This window comes from Amblyomma mixtum, chromosome 8 (genome assembly GCF_055824585.1).
Source record: "Amblyomma mixtum isolate Tamu chromosome 8, ASM5582458v1, whole genome shotgun sequence".
In the NCBI taxonomy this organism is placed as follows: Eukaryota; Metazoa; Arthropoda; class Arachnida; order Ixodida; family Ixodidae; genus Amblyomma; species Amblyomma mixtum.
Window position 1 is genome coordinate 63,918,035 of NC_143019.1, and position 26,481 is coordinate 63,944,515.

The window sequence follows — 26,481 nt, forward strand, 5'->3', positions numbered from 1 at the left end:
TCGCCGCCAAAATGTACTGTACATATTATCTCTGGCGAAGGCGCACGCAAGCAATTTCGCATTTCGCCCCTCGGAAGTGCTGCCACCTGATGTATACGAATGTTTTGTCTACGAAAAACACTGCAATATAAACGCTGGTGCGCAGTTTTAATTCACTACAACAGTTAAACCAGCCTACTTCAAGAGGGGGAATAAGAACGACCGACGTATCAGCAGCTATATAACCGTTTTTGTTTTTCAAGCCTCACTTGTCACCGTTCGAGTGATGAAACCGAACCGAAACAGAAACAGCGTCATGAAGAAATTAAATTATAAATTATTTGTGGTCTTCGCTGCATATCACACCATGATTCATGTATATTAATGTCTGATGCATCATTTAAACTGTGAACAAGACATATAGTTCTCTAATTAACGAGGCGAGATTCTAGAGGCCCGCGTACTGTGCAATGTCAGTGCAAGTTAACCAGCTGGCCGAAATTTCCGGAGCCCTTCACCAACGTTAATAGACGTTGCCCTCCACCAAACTAGTCTAGTAACGTTGCCCTTCACTACGGCGTCTCTTATAGCCCGAGTCGCTTTGGAACGTTAAACCCCCATAAACCATAGCCAAAACTATAATTACACCGCTGCGAATGTGTTTTACAGCAGCAGTTTGAGCCCATCTCAAAAACTGATCGATTTTACTCATCGTCGGTATGTAATGAACTTGGTTTATAACAAACGACTAATCTGTATGCAATCTCTTAATTTTATTTGCACGTGCCAGCCTTTTTCAAATTCAGTATTTATTCGGCAAAATAAACTTATCTCGAATATTCGCCGCCCTGTGCCTAAAGTGTTTTTGTGGTACAAAAAGACGACACGTGCTTTGCTGTGGGCTTACTATAAAACTCTATGAAAAAATCCGGCAAGCGGTACGGCTGCATGCTTGGAGGAAGAAAAATTTAGCCATGGCTGCATGCATGGCTGCATGCTACTCTCCACGAACTCTCCCCTTCGAGAACTATTACAGAAAAATTTGAATCTCGGAGTCCTGGTTGAGTCGCTCTTTCTCATCGTGGCCGCTGCGATCTGCTCCGGCGGCGCAAAAGCGTGCCTCGATCGCGGAGGCCACGTTCTCATATTTCACGTTTGGTGATACCGGACAGATGGCGCTTTCTACTTGCTCAGGTGGCGACATCTTCGGGCCGCCACAAGAGGCATTCATTCCACCGCGCTCGTGGTTCAAAATGGCGATCCTGACAGCGCCGTCGTTGGTGCTCGCTGTCGTGCTACTAGCGTCAAACGCTCGCGTCAGTGCCAGCCAGCACCTAGTCGAGCTTGATGAGTACTCCTGGAGCCAGCTGCTCGAAGGAGAATGGATGGTCGAATTGTGAGTGTTCTGCGTTCCCCTGCTTTTACACCGCTAAGCACTGTGCTAGCTCCCCCGGGGCGGGGTTCCCTACGCTGAGTGGGTCTTTTTGAAAACTGCGTCTTGTCTACATCGCTGATCGACGCGCTTATGAGAGCACGACTGTCTTACCACCTGTGCGCAGTTTGCTGTCTTACTCCTCCGTTAACGCCGCGTTCCCAAAACGCCGGCTTCAGGGTGATTGCAAGCAAGCAACGTGTTCGCATTCTGGCAAGCTGTCTTTAAACTGCCAGTTCGCAAAACGCGTTCCTTGTTCTTTATCTTCCAGCTTCGCGCCCTGGTGCCCGGCGTGCAAGGCACTTGGACCTATCTGGAAGGAGTTCTCAGCATGGAGCAAAGACCTGGGCGTTAGGGTCGCCCACGTTGACGTCACTGCGAATCCAGGTGACGAGCGAGAAGTTAAAAAAGAAATTGAGCCACCTGCGCGATTGTTGCTAGCAGGATCGTATTTCTTTCGAAGGTATTCTTCGGAAAGATCCGCTTACAGGAGGCTTATATTTCATTTCCAGGGCTCAGTGGGAGGTTCATGGTGACTGCGCTGCCGACAATTTATCAGTAAGTCGGCCTATTTTTATCTCGTCTTGCTTACCTAGAGTAGGAGACGTTGACATGAAGGGGTGCATAAAACATTGTTGGAAGGTGACGTAGGTATTTCTTACGGGTTGCTTTATACTGTTTAGTTCATGTGCATATTCCCTGTAGGAATGTGAGCGACGAATCTGTTTTGCATTCATACTGTGTGGTAGTTACTAGACGTTCTTGTGCATCATTATTAACCACATTGCCGCAAATGCAAAGTAAAAACAACAGGCGGTAATGAAGAAAAATGCGTTCCACTCTTTAGCCACACGAGAGTGCTGAGGCGGCTTCATAGGCAGGGTGATAGGGAGATATTTGAAGCATTTTGCATTGATACGGCAGGGGACAAGTGCGTGAGCGCACCCTCAGTAGCCCTCACCAAAAAAGAGATAATCTATCTATCAAAAAACTTGCGCGTCAATTTGGTTTAAATGTTTAATCTTTGTTATGACAACCTGCTTCGTGATAAAGAGAAGGGGGCGGGGTACAGTCTCCTGAGCATGCGCCGAATAGAAGTGTAAAAATCTGTTATGTGTGCATTAAAACGTCAGTTGAAGTCTAGCGTGCTGTCCCGTCGTTTCCTTGTGTCGCTGTCCTTGTGCCTTCCACGCTAGTTGCAATGTCGCAGTCACTAACAAATTATTAACCTGCGCTGTTCGGCCAATGCGGCGCACTTTCAAGATGTCTGCTGTTTACTTTGTTCCGTGTGTAACCAATTAGTCTGTTGTTATGCCTTGTAACACTTACCAGGGCCATGTCAACCAATCTTTATAGCTTTAGTCAAGGTACTCAAGCAATACACCCTGGGGAAAACAAGGTACTTGCAGAAGTTTTGACTTGTCTGCATATGATTTTTTATTCCTTTCTGTGCAGTGTTAAAGACGGCGTGTTCAGGCAGTACCGTGGTTCGAGGGACAAGGAGTCGTTCATTAACTTTGTTGAAGAAAAGAGGTGGCAGAGCATAGAGCCAGTGTCCTCCTGGAAGGCTCCTCAGTCGATACAGTGAGTCTCGTTTCTTCTTCTTGCTTCTTATAGAGTAGGCACCTGGCTTGAAGGTTATTGTGTGTGCTAAATGAAAGCTGGAGAACACACACATGCTTACGATGCACGATTCCAGAGGCTGCTATTGGCATATTTGACAAGGCAAGTTGCTGGGCAAGTTGATTCCGCCAACAGCGCTGTGTTGTGTCCTTGCCTGTGTCCTTCTTCTTGTTCCGTTCGTTCGTTGCACTGTACACATGGAGTATTGTCATATGTTGCACAATGCCTCTTTGAAATAAGCGATCCACTGTACAAATAGCAAGACAATTGTTTTTTTCTGCCAAGTTCTCTTGTCTCAGCTGTCCAGGCTGTGTACAGATGCAATTAATATAAATCACAGCACAAATACCCTTATACAGGTATAATGCCTGTTTTCTTGCAGGAATTCCTTGGAAGGTAGGGTTAGTCAGTGTAAGGTGTTGGTTTTAAGCGCATGGAACAAGACAATGCATGCACGACAAGTGACGAACATATGCAGCTCTTGCATGCCCCTATTTTTTTTTTGTATCCATTGTCTTGTGTCCTGCCTGAGGAAGCATTTTCCTGCAGGGCCTCTTTGTTTTTCAAGATTGTGACTCAATGTTCTGTGAGTTGCAGTGACTCTTCATAGATTGCTTTGTTCATATGCGTGGATCACTGCAATACATATGAGCCAATTTTCACATCACCATGCTGGTGGCCTTCTGAACCAGCATTTTTCGTCACTTTTTTTTTCTATTCCAGTGTTCTAACTTCTCAGTCACGACAACCTAGCTTTTACCACTGACACTTAAAAAAAAATGCTCATAAATGTCAAGAAGTTAAGATGTTGCATTTGTATCGAGTGCACAGTTTTTTTGTTTTGTTTTTTTAGCTGAAGCAAGTGCAGAAACAGCAAAGAGCAGACAGTCAAGATATTTGTGGAAACACTGAGTATTCAAACGCACGTTGCTAGCAGCTGTTTTTAAAGGACAAGCATTTCACTTTGTTCTATGTTTTTCTATAGGTTATTTTGGTTGGTTTGGTTTATGGTTTATGGGGTTTAACGTCCCAAAGCGACTAAGGCTATGAGAGACGCCGTAGTGGAGGGCTCCGGAAATTTCGACCACCTGGGGCTCTTTTACGTGCACTGGCATCGCACAGTACACGGGCCTCTAGAATTTCTCCTCCAAAGAAATTCAACCGCCGCGGCCGGGATCGAACCTGCGTCTTTCGGGTCAGCAGCCGAGCACCATAACCACTGAGCCACCGCGGCGGTCTCCTATAGGTTATTTTGGTTTGGTTTGGTTTATGGGGTTTAACGTCCCAAAGCGACTAAGGCTATGAGAGACGCCGTAGTGGAGGGCTCCGGAAATTTCGACCACCTGGAGTTCTTTAACGTGCACTGACATCGCACAGCACACGGGCCTCTAGAATTTCTCCTCCAAAGAAATTCAACCGCCGCGGCCGGGATCGAACCTGCGTCTTTCGGGTCAGCAGCTGAGCACCATAACCACTGAGCCACCGCGGCGGTCTCCTATAGGTTATTTTGGTTTGGTTTGGTTTATGGGGTTTAACGTCCCAAAGCGACTAAGGCTATGAGAGACGCCGTAGTGGAGGGCTCCGGAAATTTCGACCACCTGGGGTTCTTTAACGTGCACTGACATCGCACAGCACACGGGCCTCTAGAATTTCTCCTCCAAAGAAATTCAACCGCCGCGGCCGGGATCGAACCTGCGTCTTTCGGGTCAGCAGCCGAGCACCATAACCACTGAGCCACCGCGGCGGTCTCCTATAGGTTATTTTGGTTTGGTTTGGTTTATGGGGTTTAACGTCCCAAAGCGACTAAGGCTATGAGAGACGCCGTAGTGGAGGGCTCCGGAAATTTCGACCACCTGGGGTTCTTTAACGTGCACTGACATCGCACAGCACACGGGCCTCTAGAATTTCTCCTCCAAAGAAATTCTAGCCGCCGCGGCCGGGATTGAACCCGCGTCTTTTGGGTCAGCAGCATCATATTCGAACTGTTTGATTCTTCCAGTTCATTCCCATTATCTAGCACACCATTGAAACTCTTCCATATAATCAACCCACCGTGATTGCTTAATGGCTGTGGCATTAGGCTGCTGATACAAAGGTTGTATCCACGGTGGTTGTATTTCAATGGAGGCAAAAAACAACAAATGCTCGTATGGTCAGCAGTGTTAGCGAACATTAAAGAGCCCTATACTTCTGCTCACAAGTCATTTGTAGCACTGTGTAAGGTAGAGCTCTCATCATCCTTTCCCCGATCAGCCTTGGACTGAAACAGCCTTCCACACAACATTGTCGAAATAACTTGCCCATCTACACTTTTTGAAGCTTATAGGCCTCATATTTAATAGCGAAGGTATGTGTATCAGACATGTTTTTTTATTGAACTGCTCCACTACATGTAAACCCCTTCCCCCACTTTTATGTAATACCCCCGATCCTGGGGGCCTTTAAGGTAATAAAATAAAATGAAGTCCAATCTAAACCAAGGAATACAACAAATAGTCCTTCAAACATTTGAGCTATGTTGTGGCGTTTTTTCAAAATTATTGCAGGAATTGAAAAGGTAGTTCAGGATGGTGTTTTGAAAGTACAGTGAGCATTTATTCACTGTTTAAAGTAACAGAGAAAGTCCGCACGGACACAGCACAGCGGAGGCCTGCTGCTAAGTAGTGCACCGCCATTCATAAACATGGCGTCTGCTGGTTCTGCAGAGTCTCTTACGCGCGGCAGCTGAGCACTAGTTCTCTTACCTTCCCAGTGATGGAGCCACCAGTCGCGGATGAGAGGCATGGAGGAACACGTTTTGCAGCACATGCTGTTCTGATTGGCTCAGATCGTAGCAGCCTTCATTCACAGTGCTGCAAACCACTTGTGAGATGCAGTATTCGTGGTCTAATTTAGTCTGGAGCCTTTAACTATGGAATCCCTTATAGCTAGGTGTAGGACTTCTCTGTTTAAACCAAAAAGAAAACCATAAAAGTATGTCGAATTCAATTTCCAATATTGTGTTCTGACCAGAAGAGTTGAATATTCTTGACTTGAAACTGTGCGGCTAGCTGGCTGTTGAGTAGGAGTCACACTCAACCATAAGAGAAAATTAGTGTGGAAGCCAGGGGCTCTTTGGGACTATGTACCATTGGGTTATGCTCTGCAGTTCTGCGCTTTGGGGTATTGCTCCGCTACCTTCCATGCCTCTGCAGAATCGAGGGCTCTGCCTTATCACCAAACGTCTGCTAGTGGAGTGATGTTCAAATTTGAATACTGCCTTGTAAAATACTTAGACTGAGGAGCTGCAAAGCTGCGATACACAGCTTGACAAATCCACAGTCCCCTTTCACTTGGCAGCGGCCAGGCAGTACAGTTTGTTTACGGTTTATGAGACTTTAACTCCCAAAGCAACTCAGGCTATGAGGAACGCTGTAGTGAAGAACTCCAGAAATTTCGACCACCTGAGGTTCTTTAACGTGCACTGGCATTGCACAGCACATGGGGCTCTAGAATTTAGTCTCCATCGAAATTCAACTGCCGCGGCCGGGATCGAACCCACGTCTTTCAGGTCAGCAGCTGAGCGCCTTAACCACTGAGCCACCGTGACGGCTGCAGTACAGTTTATTATACACACAAATCGTACAATGTAATTCGCATGAAAGCCACAGTGGACAAATGAAATACAATATCAGGCTAGCATTTAATTCACTGTCATCGCCCACTTAGGGCAGTTATGCTTGATTAAACAGGTTCCTCCACTGCATATAAGTGTACGAAAAAGCGTAAATGTGTTGTTCCAATTGCCACAACTGCGTAGCGAAAATTCCATCGCTGCTATCAACACAAAGGCAATATGAATCCCTGCCCTCTCGCTCTACTCAGAACAAGAACTCGGCAACAACATGGCTACTGACCTTTTTATTTTACGGTTCCATGATTTACCTTCCGTTACCTTTTATTGGTGATCATAGTATATCCTTCTGCAAGCACAGCTATATTGGCTTTACCAATTGTTAACGGCCATTTGAGCACTAATTACTGGTAAATCGAGTGCTCAGGTGGATAAAAAGTCTGTTACTTCTAACCACATTAGAGTAGAACATTATATTAGTTAAAAATTCCAGAATTTGACCGTAGGAAATAATATTCACTGAAAAAAACTAGAAACTGCGTTTTGAAGTGAACGCTGATAAAAGTTTGTCGAATTATTAAAAAATAGAAACAAAAAAATCCAGCCCATACACATAGCTCATGTGTCGCTTCGATACGTTAAACCCTACAATTAGATGTGCCTTGTAAATGAGCTCCTGTTAGTTGCATCTGTCATCTAATTTATACTTGTTTCAGTGCAAGCAGTGTGCATACTCAAAAATTTAGTTGCTCTTCTGATGCGGCCATCGCGTCTTAGCTTGTGTCTAAGCTTGTGTAGAGTATGTTGTGCCATGGATCATATCGAGCCATTTGTGGGGTTTTCACATTCATTGTGTTTTGCAGGATGTCCCTGGTGGCACAGTTCTTCAAGCTGTCCATGGCCGTGAGGGTACGTGATGCTCTCCAATTGTGTTAGCCCTTGGCTATTAGTACCTCCCTGCCTTTTGTTCTGTTCCTGAAAGGCTGCCAACAAGGAAGTGAGATGGGAGGATATGGAGCTAGTGGCAGCATAGCATTTGCACACATTTACATTTCTTTCTTTCTTTCTGTTTCTTTCTTTCCTTCTCCTAAATTTTTGGCTGAGATATGAGTGAACGAAGCGCTTGCGTTTTAGCGTGTGCAGTTATACGGGCATCTTACGGGCAAATTGATTGCCACTTTCGGTGAGGGCACTTCGCGTCATGGAGCTACACAGGGCAGAAAATGCCCTTTGGAAAGGAGCTTTTTGTGGCAACATACCGTGCATACACCTTTCCTCCTTGAGCAAGGCAAACCCACTTTGGCAAGGCATACCCACTACACCCGTTTGTCCACGACAGATGTTTTCTCAAGCAGCAACACAGCAGACTGTTGGTAGATGAATTAGATGCAGTGCTAGCATCTTCTCGGCTCATACAGATGTGCATAATACTTTCTCTGTGGCCTTAAAATTTGTGGTGGAGTGCGTAGATCCTGTAATATGTGCGAGGTACCCAACAAATGGGCTTGGGCTTGATCAGGGTGGTATTTTGATTTATAAAAGGAAGGAAAAATGGTGGCAATCACAGGAACTGCGACTTCAAAGTCTGACCCACGGTGGAAGAATATACTAGGTGTCTGAACGACGGCGCCTTTCCAGCAGGCGATGTTGACGACCGTCGGCTCGTGTTTTCTTTGAGCGTCGTGAGATGGCGCTAGCAGGTTAGGGGGTCAGCGGGCGCGTGCATTTGTAGGAGAGGTAGGGATCGCTGCGCTTGTTTTTGTGCCACGTGTCTTTTTTTGCCCATTATATTTTCCGTCATACACTCATGTGTATTGCGCGATGGGTAAAAGCTGTTTCGTTCCTCGCTGCTCTACAGGATACAAATCCTGCCGCGAGAAGTTCTCTCTCTTTTCGGCACCTAGGGATGAAGAGCGGCTAAACGCGTGGCGACGCGCCATCCCAAGAAAGGATCGGCTTCTGCAATCGACAGACTATGTGTGTGAGCGACACTTCGAGCCTCACCTCGTGTCCAAGACTTGGACAGCGGAGCACAATGGACATATAGTGGCAAGCACTCATCGTCGCGCATCATTGGCAAAGGACGCCGTGCCCACGAGGTTTCCCGATTGCCCTGCTTATCTTTCTAAAACACTACAGAGCAGAAAGCGGCCAGCCGAGCGACAGCTTCTCTCCCCAGCGAAAAAGAACAACGGCTCAACGTGTGTCAGCCCCAGCTGCGACGAGATCCAGGAGTCTCACATGCCGGTACCAGTGCGTGGCGGTGGCAGCGCCAACGCAACTGAAATTCAAGACGAAGCAGGGCCTTCTGTGGCAGGGGCAGCTTCAACATTCGAGATGTTGTTTGGCGACCCGTCACTCGTATGCCTTCCCTCCAAATCATGGGGATATCATCGCATTGAAACTGATGACGCAAAGAGCATCGTATTCCTCGAGCTGACGCGCACTGGAGCCCCTCAGAAGCACTCTCCCGATTCGGCACTTGCGGTTGCAGAGCGAAACACAGCGGAAGCTTGTCCTCCAGGGAGTATAAATGCCGCTGGTTTGTTCGCCGCTCCACGAATTGTTGAGATCGACGAGAGGATGGAGGTCCATACGGTGTTGATGGGCAGGTCTGTTGCCATTGAAGAGCTTCAATGGGCAAACGGTTTGGCAACAGTTGACGAGTTGAAGTCCTTTTTACAGCACGTGCAAAATGTCAAGCTTTGCGCTGGTGGGCCAAGCACTGCTGAATACCCGAAAGCAGAACCAAGGAGTGCCTTCATCGACTTAAAGGGCAAGTGGCGCCACAAGAAATGTGAATTCTTCTTGAGTGTGGGCGCGTCAGTTTGCCAGAAATGCCTCAGCCTGTCAGACACGCTACGGATACATCAAGCACGGGCACTAAAGAAAAATAACAGCTCGAGGCCTGCTCGCATTCAGTTTTCACGCCCCCAACAAAGCAGTGAGAGACTTGCCACTCTGCGGCGGGCAAATTACGCCTTGAAAAGATCAAAAAACCGCCTCCTTCACCGCTTTAAGGACCTTTCTTCACAGCTTAAGGAAGCCCGTGAACGCTTGCAAAAAATTTCAGAGGAAGAGCTCGAGACCAAGCTTTCCAATCTTGCGCTTCCAAGTGTGCAGCTAACTGCGATCAAGGAATGCTTAGCTGCAGCAAGGCTTGCAAACAAGAAAAATCGTCGCTACACTGAAGATTGGCTCCTAATGTGCCTCTTGTTACACATACGAAGCCCATCAGCGTACACTTTCCTACGAGAGAACAATGTTCTTCCTCTCCCATGTGTGACAACAGTGCGAAAATATCTCAGCATGATAAGGGTGAAATGTGGTTTTGATAGCAGGTTTTTTGCTGCATTTAAAAGAAAGATGGCCACAAAAGATGTGTATCAGCGGCACGGCATCTTGGTTTTCGATGAAATGCGAGTCAGAAAGGAAATGCGTGTGCATTCTAAATCGATGACTTATGTCGGTTTCAGTGACTTTGGTGATGGTGTGGGTACCAGCGATGACCTGGCAGACCACGGGCTTGTGTTTGCATTCCGTGCATTCGGAGACCAATATTCTCAGCCGATTGCAGTGTTCGCTAGCAAAGGACCGACGAAGGGAACCATGCTTGCGCGCCTTGTTTTAAAAGCAGTTTTTATGCTAGAGGAGTCTGGCGCTTTAGTTGATGCAGTGGTGTGTGACGGAGCAGCCACCAACCGCTACATGTGGAAAGAGTTTGGTGTAAGTGGCAACCTAAAATGCACAAAGAGCTCCTTCACACACCCTGTTGATGACAAGCGTAGCATATTTGTCTTTTCGGATGCTCCGCATCTTATGAAGTGTGTGCGTAACCGTCTGCATTCCCAAAAGGTTCTAAACTTTCCTGGTGGCCGTGTCCAATGGGCACACTATGATAAGCTTTTTGTTCAAGACCAAAAGCAACCTGGACACTTGCGTGTTTGCCACAAGCTCACATATGCCCATATTAATCCGTCGAACACGGAGAAGATGCGCGTAAAACTCGCTACCCAGATTTTCAGTCGAAGTGTGGCCAGCGGGTTGGAGTTTTACTCGCAAAGAAAAACAGTGGGACTGGAGAACGTTAAAGGCACGGTAGAATTCACCCTGAAATTTAACGATCTCTTTGACGCACTCAATCGCAATCATCCCAAAGAAGGCATCAGTGCAGGCAGCAAAGATCTCAGAGTTCTCGCCTCCTTCTTGTACTGGCTCAACAAGTGGGAGGGGGAAGTGGTGGCCGGAAGGATATCTCGAGATCATTTTCTGACAGAGCAGACTGCAGCAGGCTTGCGTGTCACTGTTTTGTCAGCTTTAGAGCTGACAAGATATTTGCTCAAACAGTGTGGCTTCAAGTACGTATTGACTGGAAAATTCAACCAGGATGTATTAGAGCGTTTTTTTGGGACAATCCGCCAAGCAGGCGGTCAGAATGACCATCCCTCCTTACCCACATTTCTTCAGCTATATAACATGCTTTCAGTGTATAGCCTGATCAAACCACCCAAGTTTGGGAACTGCGAGGTTGAGCAAGCTCGAGAAACACATATGCTTACTTTGGCTGATCTAAAGCTTGCGTTCCAAACGGACGGAAAACAGGAGACTCGTCTTCAGCAGCTAAAATGCAAACTGGATGGATTGGTTGCCGCGGAGGTTGAGTGTGATGAAGCGTTTGGTGAGGTATGTGCAGAGCCAGAGGCTGCTGACTGCATTGTGTATTACTTGGCTGGGTTTATGTGCAGAAAAATGTTGAAGGGCTCAACCTGCCCCGCATGCCGACAGAGCCTTGTTGAAGAAACTGAGGTCCATGCTCAGCCTGAAAGCACACTTGTGCAATGTAAGACAAGAGGTGGGCTACTGCACCCAAAACTCAGGATTTTTTCTTTGCTGCAGATGGCTGAAAAAGAGTTTCAGCAAAATGCCACCCACATAAATGCATATGAGTTAACAATTGAAGCTATGCTAGCAAAGCATACATTCTCGTTCCCATGTGAGGAGCACAAAGAAGATATGATGGCAAATTTGTTGCACTACTACATTGCTATGCGAATGACGCAGGTCTGCAAACAGACAAAAATTGACTCGAAAGCGAAAATGCAACATCTTAGGAAGCTTTCAAAGCTTGTCTAGAATGCCAAGCACGTTTAAAAGCACTGCAGTCCTGAATTTACATGGGACATTGCGTTGGCATCGTCTGCATGAGTGTGAAAAAATAAAATCTGTCTTGTTGTGTAGCCGGTTGTTTTATGAGACATTTCGAGAGCACGGCCTTCAAACTTTGCCTCGCGTGCCTGTACGCTTGTGGCGGCAAAGCAGAGGTGGAGACAGTGCATTTCGGGAACACGCGGCAGCCCGCAGTTTGCGTGGGGCCGCTATTTTCGCGCAGATATGGAATTGAAAAGCGAGCAACTACGTGAGCAATAATGCCCGACACAAAACCAAGCGGGAACCAACGATCACCTTCCGTTATCGAGAGCTAGCGTATTTAACATGCGTGGCTAGGATTTCTTTACATCTTAATAGCGCGTATTTGGAAACTTCTTTCTAAGAATTCTGCATTCCGCAAAAGCCAGACTGCTTTGAGTTTGTACAAGCTGAGCACTAGTAAACACGCGGGAGATCCCACCGTGGTCGATATATTGGACGTTTATGAGTATCAAAGGACGCTTAGGTATGGATAGCATTTCTAAGCTGAATTATTCTTAAGCATATACCTAAGCTTGCTTCCAAAGGCTTGCCGGACGTTTAGTCTAGTATACAGGCATATATCGGGCAATTTACTTGTCATTCTTACGCGCGTCCGAATGTTTGTGGTGATCCGCGCGCCGCGTCGCGTGCTATGGTTGACCCCCCAACGATCCACGCCATCTGCCGAGAGAGGCGTGAACTACGAGCAAAAAAGTCGCCGGCGCAGCAGCCTCGTTCAGACACCTAGTCTGTTTCTTCCACCGTGGTCTGACCTGTGGTAAGTAAAATAGAGGATAGGCTAGGGTCTGGATGGGCATGGTTGCAGTGAAAAATGTAGGATGTGAAAAAAGAGAATGGGAACAGAAGTAGAAGCTGTTTGCAGGACGTGTAAATTTAAAAAATGCAGTGACACACAGGTATAAAATGTGAACAGATGGTTGCATGAAAGTGTCCTTTCACTGTCGTATACACGAGAGTTCGCTGTGAAAAATTTCTCAGGATCACAGGTGGAGTTCACGCTATCCCAAGTGCATGGACTTTTCCATGGTTGCTGCATCGTAAAGTGCCTTTGATTCCAAGATGTGTTGCTGCTGTTTTTTACAGTTCTGTTTCTTTTCCAGGCCCTTCATACCACGCTGGTTGACTACTATGGTATTCCGTACTGGGGCTCATACTTGCTCTTTGCCATTGGAACAATCATTGTTGGCGCTCTGCTTGGACTGGTAAGGAAAATACATGTAAATTAGAATAGGATGCCCCAAGGAAATAGCAGGCCAAACAATAAGGACGCGTAGACCAGTGACTTTTTGACTAGGGCTACTCTCTGCCGCGCCATTACTGCTGAGATGAATGCAAAAAATGAATGAACTTTTTTTTTTCATATATCTGTTACTATTTTGCAGCACTAAATTCGCATATAATAACCGAAGCAAACCCAATATACAGGGAATGCTTTTGACTTCTTTTTTTTTTATTGTTTGCCGCTTGCACTGCAATAATTACTTTCCTTTTTGTTTACACGCGCATGAATAAAAATTGCTGCTTAAAAAGTGTGTTAACAAATGCGAGTTCCTTTGGGACCCCTTTTTGGACCAAAATTGTTAACCTGCCTGAAGCTCCGTGCTTTCTGGCATCAAATGATGCATACTGACTAAGCTAGCAGCTCTGCAAATTCTAAACCAGTCTAAAAATTTGCCACGTTTCATTGCTAAAATATTGTGGTGCAGACATTTTCAGACCAAGCGAAAGCTTCGTGTGCCTTTCATTTGCCATGAAAGTGAGAAATAGTGTAGCAGCAACGGCAAATTTGTGGTGAAGCGAGAAGCTTCGCTTCGATGGGCGCCGCGATGTTGCCTGAGCAGTGTTGGGGTGCACACTATTTTGGCAAGATAGCGTTCATTGCTAACATTAACCTAAGATGCAAGACATGCTCTCTATGTTGTGATGTTATTGCCTCATGGTGACTGCCATGTCTCTTTTGTTTCTAGATAGTATTTAGGTCATTTAGGGCTGTAATTGTGTAGTAATCAGAGCAGCAGTTCACAAAAAGGAACAGTAATAGCAGTGAGGTTTGCTTTCACAGGTATGTCCTTGAATTCGTTACTAGGTAGTGCTAGACAGTAGGGGTGGACTACCTCCTTGTGGGTAGCTGCTGTAGCCAGCTCTAGCTTGGACGACCTGCAGCGGCTGATAGCACAGGGTGTACATAATAGAGATAGGGTAGCAGAAGCTATCAGGGTCTCGGACTGAGGACCCGACTCATGAGGACCGCTCTCCCAGTCACCCTTTCTAAATAGTTTTACTTCATCTCCTCCTAGAGGTGCATGAATACTTGAGATTTCAAATGTGAATATAGTATTCTTTGTTGTTTTATTCATTTTTAATTCAAAGAACTAATATGTACTACTATTTGTCATCTCTGTTGGTCTGGAACAGTTGTTGCGCCTAATGTCCTTGCTGGAGCTGAGCCTAGTTCCAGTGTGGTTCTTTCTTACCCTTCAGTTAATGCATAATGCATAATCAAAAATATTTTCTTTGTGGACTCAGTTCCATGCAGTTGCCTTGCTGCGCTGTTTTCATGACCGCATAATTTCAGTGACTTTTCTCTTATTGCCCACTTACATATTCTTCAGTGCAGCACATTTTTTATTTACCTCCACTTGGAAACAGCACTGTGGGTTTTTTGTTTTAGGTCTGCGAATGTGATTTACTTGCACACTTCACCTTTTTGTTCTTCGAGTAGCTTTCCATCGGTGGGAAATATTTGCTATTCAGTTCTATATTCAAAGTGTGTTTGTACCAAGTCTTGTTCAAGTTCATTTCTACTGCCCACATTTTCATAGTGGGCAATTTTGGAATAGCAACTGTGCTGTGTTGTTACTATCTTGCTCGTTATGCTGGAAAATTATGCACAGCTAAGAAATGGAGATCTCAAAAGTCTCATTGTCTTCTCTGAATGTTCAACGCCTCCGTGGAGTTTCCCTTCAGGAGTGGTGAGCTTACCATGTTTCAAGGATTCAAAAGTTACATTGCATTGGTGGCAGTTAGTGACCAAAATGTGTAGCAATCCTGATAAAGTTGCTAATACAACAGTGTAATGACTTCTCTGTGAAGGCCAGAGCAATGTAGAGTTTGGCCACAAGGTGTACAAACTTTTAATAGTGCAAACACATTAGTTGATATGTTGAATTCAGAACTGTAAAACTGCACTTTAAACTTTTCACTGTTGTAAGTGTGATTCAGGCATCGCTTCTCACCAGACTAGCATGGCTTTTGCAACCTGCATCTGCCTGGGTAGTGGGTCATTTTGCAGTGCCTCCCCACACCTTATTTTCATGTTTTTTCTTTTTTTGCAGTTGATTGTGTTCATCATAGACGCAGTGTTCCCACCCAAACTGCCCCCGTACAAACCTGTGAAGAAGTCGTCCGAGTCTGACAATGAACAGGAAGAAGAGGAAGAGGGTAACGAGTCTGAAGGCAGCAACAAGTCCGTGAGTGGAGAGACTTTTCCTTGTAGCTGCTAGTCGTCACACTTTTGATGTTTCACTGTGCTGTGTGTGTAGTTCATTGCAGTGCTACTTATTCTAGGTATGCAAAAGGTATGCTAATGTCTAGCCTAGTGCTGTAAAGAAGTGTTTCTGTCGTGTGTAGTTTCCTAATACTATCACTGTATGGGCAGTCACAACAGCTTCAACTGTAGTTGAATCCTTGCAGTGCAGGCCTTGTATATTCCTGTGCTGGCATCTAGCTGCCCTTGTATGGCTTATGCTACTATATCTAATTCAAACATCGGAGTACTGTTGCGGGATGTTCGGGGGGGAAGACAAGAGCAGAGGCTTAGCAAGAGCAGGGCAAAATGGCGTCGATGGAATCCATGGGTGAGCCTTCGGCCCCTCTTCCTCTTCGATGCCAATTTTCCTCTGGCAGATTTGCAGCAAGTTGACTTAACACTTGGCACTGCCCCCCTTTCGGAAAGACACATCATCCCAATGCACACCAAGACACAACTGAGACACAAAAACAAAAGCGGAGTGTGTGGTCCTACCGGTCACAGTATGCTTGGAGTCAAACCATGCGAATGGCTTCAGAGTGAATGAGGCTGATGTGATAATGGTTGCATTACAGTCAGCAGCACCTTCTAATTTAGATATCCTAAACAGTGAGCCATCCCATGTGGTCCAGAGTAGTATTTAGGAGCTTCTCACTAGTACTGTAGCACCGAACTGGGTTCTACACTCACGAGAATGCTGTTGCAGGCTAATTGATTGAACATTGTTAAGAGGGAACAGCGCAAACACAGGACATAGGAACGAACAACACAGGTGCCTGTGTTGTTCCTGTGTTGTTTGTTCCTGTGTCCTGTGTTTGCGCTGTTCTCTCTTAAAGGGACACTGAGGAAAAATTGAAGTTGACTTGCATCGACAGAATACCAGCTCCTGATTACAAAAACGCCATTCATACTGACAACAAAGCTCTTGTAACTTAGAAAAGAGCAAGAACCAAAATACAGGTATCGCCGCCACAGGCCAAACTCGCAAGTACAAGCGTGATGACGTCATAGGACAAGACAGTGTTGCTAGAACCAATGGTTCTAGCAACACTAGGACACGAGAAGCCACGAATCACTGAGGCGCAGCAAATGCATGCGCAAATCTCCTTGACGTCGCCAGATGGCGCCACGTACCCGACAGCTATGCGCGCTCCTGCAGCGCTGGGACCAATCAGCGCCTGCTCACAGCGGTATGCGGGCTCCCGGTATTCCGCTAACGGTGAACAAGGTACACGGTATGCTAAAGGTGTCTATCTGCGAGAACTTCGTTGACGACTTCGAGAACGGGATCCATTGTAACGCTGGCAAAATGTCGGTGCAAACGTAAACGAAGCGACGGCCGCAATAGCCGATAGATGCCTTCAACGTGCGGCCGGCGGTAGCTTTCTTTTCGGCTGCTGCTGGGCCGCACTGCTGGCCGCCAGAAATCACGGAGTCTGCGTTACGTCATGTTTCACGTCACTTAGTCCTGTGTCATCATAGGAGAATCATAGGAGGAGTTTGAATCAGAGCGGCGGGAAAAACTTTTTCAACTTCGAATCCAAATTTCTTAGAAATAAATGCATCTTTCGCTGCCGGCCAAGTGGCAACAAAGCCATGAAATGCCGAACTATCGGATTTTGCTATAAAAAAAAATATTAATAGAGCTCTTCTCAGTGTCCCTTTAACAAAGTTCCACACCCACATTCTGTCACCAGGGTGGAACTGAACGTCACAGTTCTGAATGTTGTACTTCCCCACTGAACGCAGTGTAAACGGTGAACTGAAGCGGCGCAGTCCAAGACACGGCAGCACGGTTCTTACCAGACATCCAGCCTTCATTTCTAGAAACACTGCCGAGCACACAACTAACTGCACATTTCAAGCACGGATACTTTTGTGTGGTTGTCTCTGTAACTGCAGGCCTCGTTACGTATATGACTACATGGTTCGCTCTTATCCACTGAACAAGGTTATTTTATGATAACAGCCTGATTTCATGTCATTTTGAATAGTTTTTCTTTTCAGTTGCTCAATGCACTCACTGTCACTAGAATGAGACAGATCGTAGGATAATAAGATGCAAATAGAATTGAACAAAAATAATTGTCATAGCGGCCTTACATTCATTAGGTGTTCCTTCATTCACTGCATATGAACCAATTGAGAGGACCAGGCATGGTTAATTACACAGTGAACACATCTAGTGCGCGGAAGAAGGCGACCTTATTAGTCTCACTTTCCACCTGTGTACATACGATTAGAAGTATATACTCCATAGTTAATAAAATTTATAAGCATGAAAAGTGCAGAAGGGCGTAGCTTTATTAGTTAAAACCCAAGCGACAATGACTGCCAAACTTTTCTCGACCAATAACTTTTCATGATTTGAAAGCCGTGTCCCCTTTTAAAACTGCTACAACAGCGGGAAACACTTGAAACTGATAAGGTAGCTTGCCTTTATGTTGCTCTGTACAGCTTGCTTTTCCAACGGCAAACCGATCCTCTGGATTGCAGGATGACGACGTAATTCTGGACGACACTGAGCAGCAGCAAGGTGACAATGCGGAGCTGAGAAAACGCAAAGTCGAGCAGCAGTGAACGTTGTTAGCGGCATAAATTGGAGCTCCCTGCTGAGACAGGCTTCTGAGAAGATGCTGCGAGTCTACCACCGGAAACTCTCTTGGCTGGCCGTCTCCAGCACACAAGTTTGTCTTCTCAGCCCCACGGTTGAAGCACTTCGGCTGATACCGAACTCTGGTGGCAGTTTTGTGAACCAAGATGTTTTTTTTATCTTCTTATGCCTTATATTGGAAATGTGCACTTCTGGGGGCCAGGATGGAGGAGGCCAACTCGCAATGGTTGGGCCACTTTGGGAAAAACTTCCATGCTTGTCGCGCTAAAGTTGTACAATTGAGAAACAGGCGGTGAAAAAGAGCAAAGCGTTGATGATGGCACGCAACTTCAAGTGGTTATGTTGTGAAGCTTCTGAATAGTTGGCAGGAAAGGAGATTGCTGGATAAATTTTAACCAACAATCTGTCGTGGGCTTTGCAGAGTGGGCGAGTAGGTGTCTTTGATGCGTGCTCAAGATAAGTGCAAAGATATGAAATAATATAGAAAGCTACTGCTGCTCATTCAGTCCTCACTTTTTCTTTTTTTTTTCTTAATATAGCGTTGTTTGCCCGTCAAAAAACTTAACCAAGTTTGTAAAATTTTCGCCGCCCTCGTCTCAGTCGTGCAGCTTTACCGCAATAATAATTGTTGGGCTTAGCTGTTGATCAAGTGTTTTTCTGTGGCGGCTGATGCAGCTGTCAGTCAGGGTCACTGTAGGACTGTTGTGAATGAACTCTCGAGTGATGCGAATGGCTTCATGTGCAGGCGTATATCCCTTTCCGGGTCTTCTTTTGACATAGAACCTGAAACCAAGAAGAAAGCATAGTCATTTCTTCACTGCCAATGCCATAATGCGTTTAAAATTGATCATTGATGCAAGTTTGAGCGTTAAAACAGGGCATCACTATTTTTTTGTCCTGTGATACACATCAAACCTGTGATTCATTTGCAAATAAAATTGATCAACTATTAATGCACAGGAGCACTTGATGAAACAGTGTCTAATGCAGACAAAAATGTGTGAAAAGTTGTTAAGCCTTTTGTGCACAAATGGAAGCCTACTCAAACTATCTGTTAGTTTACAGGGGGAAAAAATTGCTTGATGCTATATATTTACTTAACATGGTCTCTATAAGAGTGCCTTAAGAAATGGTGCAGTTTGTTTTGTGGGACTTATGCTATTGAAAACTTGTGTCACATGCCTGTGTGTGTTTTTTCTGTGTCATTGCAACCTTTCAAGTGAGTTCGGTGGATTGCTTAATGCTCTGCACGCTGTTCTGCAGGGGTGAACTGTTAATCTTGCCTGTTAACAATTTATTGCTTCCCTATACTTTTACAAGTTTCCCATGCACATGTTCAACAGATTTTGCATGTTGTCTACTCGTGATTGGCCTTCTTTTAAAAAGGAATCTATTGCAGTACTGCTTTTTTTTGTTGCCAGGTCCTTGCCTGTTCAGGACTTGTTTGCTGCCATGCAAATTTTTATTGCCATTCTATAACATGCTCGATTGATTTTCTCAAGAGAGCCTGTTTATTTATGTTGCGCAAGTTTTTCTGAGGGCTATGTGTTTGAGCATGGCACTTCCGAAGGCCGGGGCCAATCAAGAATGCATCATGTATAATACAGGCATGCCTCTAGAATATGGATCAGTTGCAGTGCTTGTACAAGGTGTGTGATTGACTGAATAGCTCTCTCTCTCAAATATTGCAAAAGCGGTGCTTGTGTTTTACCTGACTTTACCTCTTTCAATCGGTCTCTGAAGCTGTTGTCGTCAGTTGAGTTTGAGTCTGCACATGCTGATAAATGCATCGTGCTGTCTGCTCAAATGCTTAGCGGGCCTCTACAATGTGTGTGTGTGGTCTGCGTCTCTGCATCCTGCGGGTGACGTGCGAGACCAAGCTGGATTAGTCTTTGTGTTGTTAGGCTTAAGGCAGATTAGGCTTAGGTGCGACTGGCAGTTTGCTTATTTCCACGTGTGCTTTCTTTGCTGCTTGGGCATTCCAGTCAAAATCTGCAGCAGCGGTTGTAGTGGCAGTGATCTCTTCATGCAAGAGGCAGCTGATGGGTTCATTGCAGTGCAAAAGTTTGTGTGCACTCTCCACAAAAAGAGGGGCATGTGTCGGACCGTTCTCCCTGGCTGTAAGATAATGTCTGCTTGTCTTTGCCTTCTCCTTTGCACTTCAGGAACATTGTAGTTTGTAGCATATTTATTGCAGTGCTGTGTTTTTATTTTTCTTACAAATTTGTTTTGTTTCCTTTCGAGACTGCCTCCTCTCGTGTGGAATAAAGTGTGGTTTCTACTTTTATAACCTGGGATGTCTTCCTCTAGAAATTTGTTACTTTAAGTGTGACTCTGCACATAGAAAGAATTTTTAATTCTCCAGGAGTTTTTTTTTTTTAGATGCTTAGTGTATATATCCAGGCACCGTATTCGCTAGCAGTGACACCTGAGAATCAGTGTGCACTGAACAGCGTAGATTCCTAAATGAAGCTGATTTCAAAAATGGTGCCTAAATTCTACTGCCTTTTGTCGTTGAACTTCACTTCAAGAACAGAAACTAGATACTGTGTTTTCTTGGTAGCCATTGCTCGTTTCCTCATGCCTTTTATATTTTATATCTTGATTGGCGATGTGGCAACTTAGCCCCTCAAAGGAGTTTCGGCACAATTTTACTTTGCATTTGTATGAATTGCTGCTTAAAGCAGGGGGGGAGACAGCTTTTGACACAAATTTTTTGTTTAAACTTAAATGCACAAAATTTCAGCAATATATCTGCTGAACGTTTTTCTACAATTTTTTCTGGTTCTGCATCTTGTGAAAAGACTGCAGGCTAGACACTGCGTAAGCAACTGCTTCAACATTCACTGAATTTCTGAATTGTGCTGCATGTCAAAACAATTTTAGGTTTTTTTCTCTCTCCAACACAAATTTTTAGTAGTCTTATTTTTGCAGTGTAGTTGCTCTAGATGTGCGGACTTCGAATAAAATGTCGTGCCAAGAATTCACAATTCATCAAACTCTGAAATAAAGATTGCCACTGCATTTGTCGTGGTTTTGGGAGGAGGTAGAAAAACTTGCTGTATTAACTACAATGTACTTGTCTTCCTGAGTGGGGCTCTTAGTCCAAGGTTTCATGTGCCGCCGAGATCCTGCAGGCCCGCCAGTGCAGCTGTTGCTCGTTAGGTGGATTCGTGCTGGCCAGAGCGGTCTTGGGAAGAATGGCTCCGAGTCCATGGCCCCGTCGGCCACCACTATTCTCGGCACGCTCGATGAGCCGGCGCTGGTAGGTTGGCTTCGTGCAGCGAAACAGATGAGTTCAGAATAGACCGGACAGTCAGGAAGTCGGCTACACAAGGTGAGAAACAGCCCAGAAAAGCAGTGTTAGAAAAAGGCAAAGTTTAGCATCATATTTATACTTCTCCAGAGGGTACCAGGGTTGTAGGCATTGGTGTCATTTTGAATGCAGTGTTACTTAGCTGTCTGGCCTTTCTCTTGATGCACTTTTGATGACTCCTTTCTCCGCATGGCATACTTTTCAGCTGCTTGTTGTAAATTGTTTCGCAGTAGCAACGGCACCCGAAGGGCTTGTCTGCACTTCCATGTCCCTGCGCTACCAGCTGATCCTGGAGTAGTCTGATACATGTCTAGGATGTCCTCTGCAATATTATGCACTCGCAGGAGCCCACAGAGATGAGGTCTTCTCATTCTTGGTCATTGATGGCTCTTGCAAGCAATTGCCATAACAATGCACCGTTTTGTACTATATATTGAAGGGGCGTTGGGTGCCGAAGTCTGGAGTGTCGCTGAAGTCTGACCCCAAAATTATATAACGCGAGACAAGCAAGCTTAGCAGGAGTAGACCCACGCCATCGGCTCCCGAGTAAACTCCGCCAGTTGTTAGAGGCAACTGCTGAGGGGATCAGTGCTGATGCAGGCAGTCACGTGGCGAGAACTTGAAACTTGCTTTTCGTGTGTTTCTGCGTGTAGATTCGAGCTGTGGCGCCAGTTTAGGAGATGAAGAAACAAGCTTCGGTCACCCAGCCGCAAAGATACAGTTAAAAAAATTCCTCCATTTCAAGCACCACCAAGGTTTAAAAAAAAAAATTTTTTTGAACACTTCCCGATAGAAGTCTGGAATGAAATTAGGAAACAGCAAGAGAAGTGAGTCATGCGAGCAGATACTTTTGATATTTAGAACAATTATTTCAACATTTTTTGCAGTTTCAAAGCACAGTCCCCCCTTTAGGACATTTGTTGGTCTACACGTGGTAAATAATATTTTTTTAATGTAGTTGCAGTTTTAGCAACCAAACAGTGGCTCAAGAATGGGGTTGAGGTGACTTGGGGCCCACAATATAATACTTCATGAGCAACAGAAAGGAAAGGGACACTACCTTGAGTTGCTAACAAGTTTTATTGCCACGAACTGGGCTTTTTGTGCTCTATGACAAAAAAAATAATGAAAGAGTACAAGCAACCCAAGGACAGGCTTGTTGCCCCTTGGTTCAGGCTTAGCTTGATTGGCTTGAGCTAAAGTATAAGCCCAGATCCAAGAACCACACGTGGTTGTCGAGAGGGTACCCCAAGTTAATGAAAGTGCGAAGGCACTCTGTGAACAAAGAGATAACATTTGAAATACGTGCCTAAAAGCTACGTTTGCCTTTGTTTAAAATTGTCAAGAAATCTGAAGAGACGGGCTAACCCCAAGGCGGTTGCCTACATCTCGTAGCTTAGTCATGGACAGCCAGGTATGTCACTCAACCAGTGTAAAAGCTGTCCACTGGCTGTCATTTTGGCTCCTGCACTGGTCGGTATGAGAGCTAGAGCAAATTAATACGGTTAACAAACAATTATATCTGTTTCTGTACAACCTCTGCCCCACTTGACATCCGAGCCGACATTCAGTTCCCAGAACAAACTATGTGAAAAAGCAAATTCAATTACAAATGGCTTGTTGGGTGTAGGTAAATTTCATGTAGTGATCCAAGTTAACTAACTTCTTGTGCATAAGTAAAAAAGAAACATACAGCAAAAATTTTGATGATCTGATCCTTCAACCCTAATTAAGCAGTGTTTTGCCAACAGTCATTACTCCTTTCCTTCCAAACTTTTGTGTGCCTACGGGCTGTGAATCCTACCCGCAACCTTGCCGTAACAATTTCAACTGCATGGTTGTTCTGAGCTTCCAAGTATTAAATAGCATGCAGTTGGTTCAATATTTTACTACATCCTACCACACCCAGATGTGGCTCTTTCGCATGCCTTTACCTACTTTACTCTCCTAGAAAGTTTGACTGATTTGGGCAGTCGTCGACAAACAATTCAAGAAGCAGCATTGTTCATATCTGTGTGGTTTATTTACAATACACGTTATGATAATTTATTTACATAGCAAGTGCTGCACTCTTCAAGGGCCTCATCAGGCACCCGTGTCTAAAACCTCTGGTTCTTCGGAATCAAAGTATTTTTCTTCCTCGTCATGTTGCCGCGTTTTGAGGGAGTCGTACTCTGCATTGTTGTCGACTGATCTGGAACGCAAGGAATGAACAAAAGTTCAATCAACGTGTAAGCAAATGCATTTCATACACAGTGGATTCTCCATAATTTGGACTTGAAAATAACCGAAAATTTGTTGGAATTATGTGCCTTTCAGGGTAAAGCCTTGTTAAAAGGTGCACTGAAGAGGAATCTGAACTCGTCTCTTTGCCACGGGAACTCGTTGGCGAGCTGGCGAGAATAGGTGGCACAAGGCACATTCACTGCTGCCATGAAGCATGGTGTTGCTTCGCGCCACCATGCTCCTGCTTTTCCCTTTCATATAGCCGCTACCTGTACATACTCGTTCACCAGCGTGGGGGCTTAATGCAGGGTGCGTTATAAAAGGGCGTCCTCTCCGGTAAAGTCTGAAGGAAGTGCTTGGCATTTTTCGGGGTTAGGGCTGCCCTCCCTCACATCAGGGAAGGTAGCTTCATGTAGACTTCCAGGAATAGTAAGCAGTGAAGCACTTACTCGTAATCATATTCTCTGTCCTTGCCAGAAAGGAAGCTCTCGTACATGGTGTTCATGAATTCATTCCTCAGCATACGCTTCTCTGTAGCAGAAACACATGGCGCATCCTCTTGACATTCTAGGCATGCAAAAAGAAGGAAAGGTAAAAGGAATCAGATTCTGAAAACCATTAGCAAAAAATATTAGAGCTGCAATGGTGTGACGTCTTATGATACCATTGCATGAACTCTTATACACGTGCGTCATGACGAAGGCAGCTTCTCAGGCTGAAGTTTCTTTTTTCCTGCACAGGCCCATGGTGTGCACGTTTGTTCACATATAAAATGGAGAGTTGAGCTAGTCTGTGCAACATACTTTGAAAACACACAGCAACGGACGAAGAACAACCACTTTTCCCGTCTACTCTCTTTTCCTTCATCCATTGCACTGCGCTTTCAATGTTTTTTCTACTAAAGCTTCCTTTCGCAAACCTGTGCACACCACTGACAAGCTATAAAGTAAACTACATGCGAACAATAAACTTACAAAAATAGTGTATCAATCTTTTTGAAAAACATTAAAGCTCCCATGCTTCTGAAATAAAATCCTACTAAATTAAAGCAAACTGAAATCCTTCCTCGATGGTGGCTCTCTTGCCAATGTTCATAATTATTTCAACCACAACTAGCATGTAATAAAATATGGAATGCCGAGATTTGTTTCTAACTACCCTTCTTTATTGTTACTATATCCCTTGCAGAGATAAACTATATGCTTCAAAGTTTCAACAAATTTATTAAAACAAAACTTGACGGCAGTAAAGCCACTACAATGTGGCAAATGAATGCCAGAGCTTTAGAATGCTTTCAAAATGGTTTCGGAGCACCACAGAACCCTGTTCATTCGAATACCATACAAAACCTGCATGTCATTCAGCTCGAACGTTGTGTGAACAAGTTCTCGAAGGATACCACACAATGCTGACAGTATAAATTACCTTCATCATCAGAATCTGAGTCATTTTCTTCAAACGTAGCCTCTTCAAGGTCTTGCTGCTGTCGCCGCCTGCTTGTCACTTCATTTCGGTCTATGTGCTCCATCAGCAAACCGGAGAATCTGCACAAGTGGCCAAGGAAACATTTGCCGCCGACTCCATGCAGTGTTGGCAGCTAAGTGATTACCACATGTGATAGCACTGACATGCAGGAAAATATTTCTAAACATACAGTCACTGTATGGCAAGTAGAGCTAATTCGTTTTTTAATTCTTCTTTTCACACTTCCTGCGAAACCTCACGAAAGTTAGCAGAATCACAAGGCATATTCATGTGGGATCACTGCTATTAGTCTACCGCAATAAATCACAGCTTGCAATCTACTATCTTTGGACCTGTATATAAAGGTAGCGCACACCTAACTCACATTTTTAGATCACTTACAAGTTACAGCAAGCCTTGCCTGAAGCACTGGTCGATTGCATACGCACCACCATGAACAGCCGTACTTACGTGAGAGTCGAGAAGTCCATCTTGTCCAAGTCTAGTTTTTCCTTCTCCGTCATATAACGTCCGATCATCTGTTCGAACAACAATGGATTCCGCCGCCGCATCTCCTTGTCGCTGAAATATTCGCCGCCAGTCTTCAGCCTTTCGAGAGCCTCGTACCTCCGGTTCTTGGTCTGAACGCTCAGCTCCTTGGAGCGATCCTTGCGCTTTTCGATCTGCTTCACATGAAAGTCGACCTCGTAGTTGACCCTTCGTACTGCCTCGAAGTAGGGCGCGTCTTCTCTGTACAGGTATCTCGCGTAGCGCTGCAGGAACAAGGGAACGTTACTGTCCAGCAAGTTTGCGGCTATCTCGCGCTTCTCTTCGTAGGTCAGATCCGGCTCTCCGCGTTGCTGGTGCTTGAAGAAGCCCTCCGAAGCGGCGACCGTGTCGAGAATCTGTCTCCGCTGGTCTGCCGCAACTTCAGCTTCCGCACTCGTCCGCAGCGCTCCGTCACCGCATGAGTCCCCGGCGTCGCCGACATCATTAGTTGCCATCGCGCAGTCGGAATCGTCGACGCTATCGAGGATCGGCCTCCGATGCTCAACCGAGGCCTCGGTTTCTTTCGCCATCGGCGACGTTACGCCAGCGTTGGTTTCCACGGGATCGCCGATTTCGTTGACTACCATTGTGCTGTCCGCGTCTTCAGCGCGCTCGTTATCGCACTCCATACTTGCTACATGCGCGCACGTCACTGCCTAATGAATTTAGAACGATATGCCGCACAAAAACATCCACAACACCGTTAAAACGACTTAATTCTTGAAGTACAGATAACAAATCCTCGAGCCACTGCGCGCCGCCATGTTGTTAGCTTTGCTGTTGATGGTGTCCGTGAAGCTTCCATTGCTTCCATGCAGGACACACGCTCGAGAAAACATGTTTTGCGATCTTCTTTGTAGCATATTTGTTTGTCACAGTACAAGGTATTTTGAAGTTTAAGTTTTATAAATGTACGCTCTTATTC

General features: G+C 45.3%; 2 protein-coding genes across 2 annotated transcripts; one reads left to right on the forward strand and one right to left on the reverse strand.

Annotated features, from left to right (window-relative positions):
- Positions 1-1,215: 1,215 nt before the first annotated feature.
- On the forward strand, positions 1,216-20,291 carry LOC149332753 (thioredoxin-related transmembrane protein 1). Its single transcript, XM_089558338.1, has 8 exons — positions 1,216-1,375; positions 1,683-1,798; positions 1,924-1,969; positions 2,867-2,995; positions 7,511-7,556; positions 12,959-13,060; positions 15,194-15,328; positions 17,884-20,291. The coding sequence occupies exons 1-8, from the start codon at positions 1,233-1,235 to the stop codon at positions 17,965-17,967; spliced, it is 801 nt and encodes a 266-aa protein (XP_089414464.1). The 5' UTR covers positions 1,216-1,232; the 3' UTR covers positions 17,968-20,291.
- A 3,056-nt stretch (positions 20,292-23,347) lies between these two features.
- Positions 23,348-26,343, reverse strand: LOC149332754 (coiled-coil domain-containing protein 97). The gene is made up of 4 exons (XM_089558342.1): positions 25,479-26,343; positions 24,969-25,087; positions 23,993-24,110; positions 23,348-23,511 (listed from the first exon to the last, which is right to left on the reverse strand). Exons 1-4 carry the CDS (start codon positions 26,183-26,185, stop codon positions 23,403-23,405), a joined length of 1,053 nt encoding a protein of 350 aa, XP_089414468.1. The 5' UTR covers positions 26,186-26,343; the 3' UTR covers positions 23,348-23,402.
- Between the last annotated feature and the right edge of the window lie 138 nt (positions 26,344-26,481).

Excerpts from the sequence above, each read along its gene's own strand:
- LOC149332753 (XM_089558338.1), top strand. The coding sequence starts at position 1,233 with ATGGCGATCCTGACAGCGCCGTCGTTGGTGCTCGCTGTCGTGCTACTA. Across the intron at positions 1,799-1,923 it reads TGACGTCACTGCGAATCCAG|GGCTCAGTGGGAGGTTCATG; the intron begins GTGACGAGCGAG and ends TTTCATTTCCAG. Across the intron at positions 7,557-12,958 it reads AGCTGTCCATGGCCGTGAGG|GCCCTTCATACCACGCTGGT; the intron begins GTACGTGATGCT and ends TTTCTTTTCCAG.
- LOC149332754 (XM_089558342.1), bottom strand. The coding sequence starts at position 26,185 with ATGGAGTGCGATAACGAGCGCGCTGAAGACGCGGACAGCACAATGGTA. Across the intron at positions 24,111-24,968 it reads CTCAGATTCTGATGATGAAG|AATGTCAAGAGGATGCGCCA; the intron begins GTAATTTATACT and ends TTGCATGCCTAG. Across the intron at positions 23,512-23,992 it reads GACAGAGAATATGATTACGA|ATCAGTCGACAACAATGCAG; the intron begins GTAAGTGCTTCA and ends CTTGCGTTCCAG.